The sequence below is a fragment of the Electrona antarctica genome (assembly GCF_951216825.1).
Source record: "Electrona antarctica genome assembly, chromosome: 14".
Taxonomy (NCBI): Eukaryota; Metazoa; Chordata; class Actinopteri; order Myctophiformes; family Myctophidae; genus Electrona; species Electrona antarctica.
In genome coordinates this window covers 39,509,120-39,513,596 of record NC_136795.1, presented here as the reverse complement: position 1 = coordinate 39,513,596, position 4,477 = coordinate 39,509,120, and the positions used below count along the sequence as shown (strand labels likewise).

The 4,477-nt window shown below is 48.6% G+C and overlaps 1 protein-coding gene across 1 annotated transcript; it reads left to right on the top strand.

Moving 5' to 3' along the window:
- The first annotated feature begins 430 nt into the window (after positions 1–430).
- On the top strand, positions 431–4,249 carry LOC306937498 (kelch repeat and BTB domain-containing protein 11-like). The gene is made up of 3 exons (XM_079521322.1): positions 431–1,353; positions 2,460–2,685; positions 3,198–4,249. Exons 1-3 carry the CDS (start codon positions 789–791, stop codon positions 3,715–3,717), a joined length of 1,311 nt encoding a protein of 436 aa, XP_079377448.1. The 5' UTR covers positions 431–788; the 3' UTR covers positions 3,718–4,249.
- Positions 4,250–4,477: the final 228 nt, after the last annotated feature.

Genomic DNA, 4,477 nt, shown 5'->3' with positions numbered 1-4,477 from the left:
TGAGGGGCACTTTTTCTAGTTTATTATTATAATGGTACACGGTTTGTTTCATCATCTGACTGTGGAGATTCTGGAGACTTTCCAAAAGATCCCACAGTGGACAAGCCCTACATTTTGACATAAATTATTTTGACAAAGGCAAAGGAGAAACCTATCCAAAATCAAATGAATGATTTTCCCATTCACAAAACGGACAATTAGGAGGAGTCACACAGCATCACACACAATGTGACTTGTTGCTGTTGTTATCAAACCTATACACTCTTTCTTTATTTAGTTGCAGTAGGTTACCACACCGCACTGCCAACGCCCTGGTAGGCAGTGTACAAAAGAAGTAGGATGTGTCTGCGTGTGAAAAGAATCGGCGACAGTACAATCCCAATCATTTTAATAAAAGGAGTTCCCTCCCAGGCGAAGTAAAGGGTGGAGATTCGTTTCTACGCTCCTCACGTAGGCGCACATAGTCACACACAGACAGCAGCCAGCTGATCGGGGACACACACCGACGGACGGAGACCCGCGGCTTCACATCCCAGACAGAACAGAACCGGAGAGGAGAGAGGGTATAGTGGGTGGAAGGAACTGCCTATTCGGAAAAAACGTGTCAGGGGCAGCGGGGCAGGCCAAGAGGAAACGGATCTCTTGGGAAGAGAACTTCAGAGAGAAGAGAGCAGTCAGAGATCGAGGGGCTTTGATCAGTCGAGACGCATGCAGTGAGTGACAGACAGGGTGGAGTTTCTTTATGACTTTTTAAGATATTCCCGTGTTATTGTTGCACCGCCAAAAAAATGGAGGACGGCAAAGAAAATGCCACGGATAATAATATCACCGGGGATAAAACCCCATCGATCGATCCCGCAGTGCCGCAGCAGCAGCAGCGGATCACCGCAGAAAACTGCTACGACCTTCTGACAAAAGCCAAGAGGCAGCGGCTGGCGGAGCTGAAGGAGGACGTTTACAGGTACATGAGCGACAATTTCCTGCACGTTCTGAGGACGCCCGGCGTCTACGGCCGCCTGACGGGCGCCGAGAGAGAGGAGATCCTGGCGCGGAGGATGGAGGGGGGGAACAGGGTGTTGGCGGTGGCCGAGATCAACGAGGTGTACGACCGCGTGCATGGGAGCAGCAGCAGACCGCCGAGCCGGGAGAGCAGCCGCCCCCAGAGCCCGCTGTCGTCCTCCTCCTCCTCCCAGTCCTCGGTCAGCGTGGAGGAGACGCAAACGCACAGCCGCTGTATCTTCTACTACTGCAGCCAGACAAAGGAGTGGAAAGTGCTGACCAAGATGCCGGAGGAGCTGCTCCACACAAAGGGAGCCGGGATGTGCACCATGTACAACTACCTCTTCGTGGCAGGTGGGCTGGCTGGCAGTGGTGCTGCCTGGAAAGTAACTAAGTACATGTATTCAAGTATACGCCTACAGTGTTGAGGTCTTTCTGTATACACATTACTTAACTTGAGTATATTTCTAATTTCCAATACTTTTACTTCTACTCCCACTACATCTCAGAGGGAAATGTTGTACTTTTACTCGACAACATTTATATGAACTTTAGTTACTAGTTACTTGCAGATTTTGATTATTATTACAAAACATACATTGCCCACTTTAGCTCTATATACATTTCAGCCATTTTCAGCCATTTTAACTAGCCAATATCTTACAATAAATGCACCACATGTAATGTAATGTCTGTCACATGATTAATGTCTGTAATCCACATCGTAATTAATTCGAGAACCGGTTGCCCCACCGACTTCACACCAGACACCACCACAGGGAGTGCAGTGCCCGACCTTGAGTCGGTTGTATGCAGAAAAGGCTGGTCAGGCTCTGCCAGTGGACTTAATGAGAAGTCCCACACCTGTGCAATTTCCAGGCTCTGCCTGAGCCAATTGATTGCCATGGCAACCCCTTATTCCCCACACCTGCCATTTAGTCTATCCACTTTTCGCAGTCAGTTTGCAGTACTCTTCAGACATTCTCCCACACATTCTCCACAGACGTTTACCACTGCACAGGGACTTACACAGACAGACAGTTAAGTGGTATGACAACGGATATAACAGACCGCATACTAGTGTGGGGTATGTAATGCCGATTTTCATTGTTCCCAACTTGCATCGTTCCCAAGTAGGCCGGTGCCTGATGGGCACAGGTCTGTACATGTACTTAAGTTTTACACAAGTAGACTCAAATCACCCAGGTTTAGTGTACTAGGGTTAAAGGCTCATTCATAGTCTGGATTTTTGGTGGTGAGGTGACCACCGCTCTGGTGGTGAGGTGACCACCGGAGCTGAAATAACGTTGAGCGGTGGTGAGTAAAAACAGAGAGAAGGGCGGTGGCGGTGGTTTGCTCTTCACCGCGGCTCGTGACGTCATGTTGTCACCGAAAATCCAGACTATGAATGAGCCTTAAGTAAAACATTTGAGTGCTTTTCCCCCCACCGTCCACTGCAGGCGGGATCAGAGGCACGCAGCAGCAGCAGGCTGACAACAACAACAAGAGCAGCAAGGTCTCGGCCGCGGTGTTCTGCTACAACCCGGCCACGGACCACTGGAGCCAGGTCCGTCCGCTCACGCAGCCCCGCTCCCAGCTCAAGCTGGTCTCCATGGAGGGACACCTGTACGCCATCGGAGGCGAGTGCCTGTTCACCGTGGAGCGGTACGACCCGCGCGCCGACAGGTAGGGCTGTCAACAAGTACACCATTTAAGTTGATGATGAATTGTCACACAGATAATTGCGATTTAACGGTTTTAATTGTGTTTTTGGCATTGGAAATTTTAACATTGGCTTTTAGGATTCATAATAAAAAAGTGCACAGGGCAGATATGACAATGAACTGAAATATACCAAGAAATTACTGGCATTTTTTTTTAATTCATTTTAGACCTGATGTAATCTATAAGTTTGTTTGTTATACAGTACCTTTCATGCCGGGAGCTACCTCTGTGTTTCATACACCTCTGTGTCTCATATAGCAACATGATGATTAAAAAACTAATTCAATAACAATGTGAAGGATTTCATAAAACCTTTTAAAAGGTGTTTTTGGAATTGGCCTCAGGTCTAAATGGGTTAAAAAAAGGTGAATAGAAGAAAAACATGGACACGATTATGACAAAATAATTGCGATCACCTCAAATAATCGCCATTAGGCGATTATGTAATAATTGTGGCAACCCTATGTGGACAGGTGGAGCCCCGTGGCGCCGCTGCCCAAGGGCGCGTTCGCCGTGGCTCACGAGGCTGTGGCCACCTGCCACGGGGAGCTGTTCGTGTCCGGCGGCTCGCTCTTCTACCGCCTGCTGCGCTACGACAGCCGGCGCGACGAGTGGGAGGAGTGCCCGTTCAACAACAGCCGCAGGAAGTCCACGGACATGGTGGCGCACAGGAGCTTTGTGTACCGCTTCGACGTGAGCCGCGAGCAGCAGCAGCAGCAGCAGGAGGGCCACGCCGGCGGGGTCGTCACGGTGCACAAGTACAACACGGTGGTGAAGGTGTGGCACGACGGCGCCTCGTTCCCCCGCGACAGCCCCTCGCCGTTCCGCTGCGCCGTCATCGGCGACCGCATCTACTGCGTCAACAAGACGCAGACGTTGCAGTTTGCCATCGAGGAGGACAACGAGCGCTTTCTAGAGGAGGCGCTCCCGGCGCCGACGGAGGCCCGGGGGCCCCTGGTGCCGTTCGTTCTGACTCTGGATAAAAGACATTGAGATGTGCAGAGGCATATTAGTTGGACAATCGGACGAAGTTATTTGAATTCCAAGCCACACAGGGTGACACAGACTTGATCATGACAGAGTATAGCCTAGCCCTGTCGTTATCAAACTGTTTTAATTTCAAGGATCCTTGACTCTGAGAGTGTTCAAATTACACTTACACTCTCAGAGTTACAAACCTATAAGGGTCCGTTAAGGAACCCTGAGGGTCCCTCACTTTGAGAACCACTGTCCTAGCCTATAAATAATCCAGGCAAAGCAAACACACATCCAATTAGCGAAATATATCTATCTGAAATGCAAGGTAATTACAATAACATCTTAATGAATTAGCTAGAATAGTCAGTGCACACAGTGCGTGATGTTGGTTGAAATGCTCCTAATAATCTGATTTCATGTGCTTTGTGTGCCACTATATCTCCGTGCCAAATTAACGCAATCAAAGGAAAATGCATGATAAAGAGTTCCACTTTCATTGTCGGAACATAATAGCCTGCACTTTCTAATTAAAATGAGTCAGCAGATAGATAGAGGTTCATTCATTTATCTCAAACTCATCCAGGGAGGTTTACACTACACAGTGAGTAAGCACTAAGCAGGTATAGAGTTCAACTCGAGGACATTTTAATAGAATACGCTTTGTTGGTTTGTGACCTGCTTCCTAGCTAGGACACTCTGACAAATAATGTAGGCCTGTTTCTCAGAAGGAGAAATGAGCTGTCATGAACAAAACCCAACCATTGTCTTTGTTGTC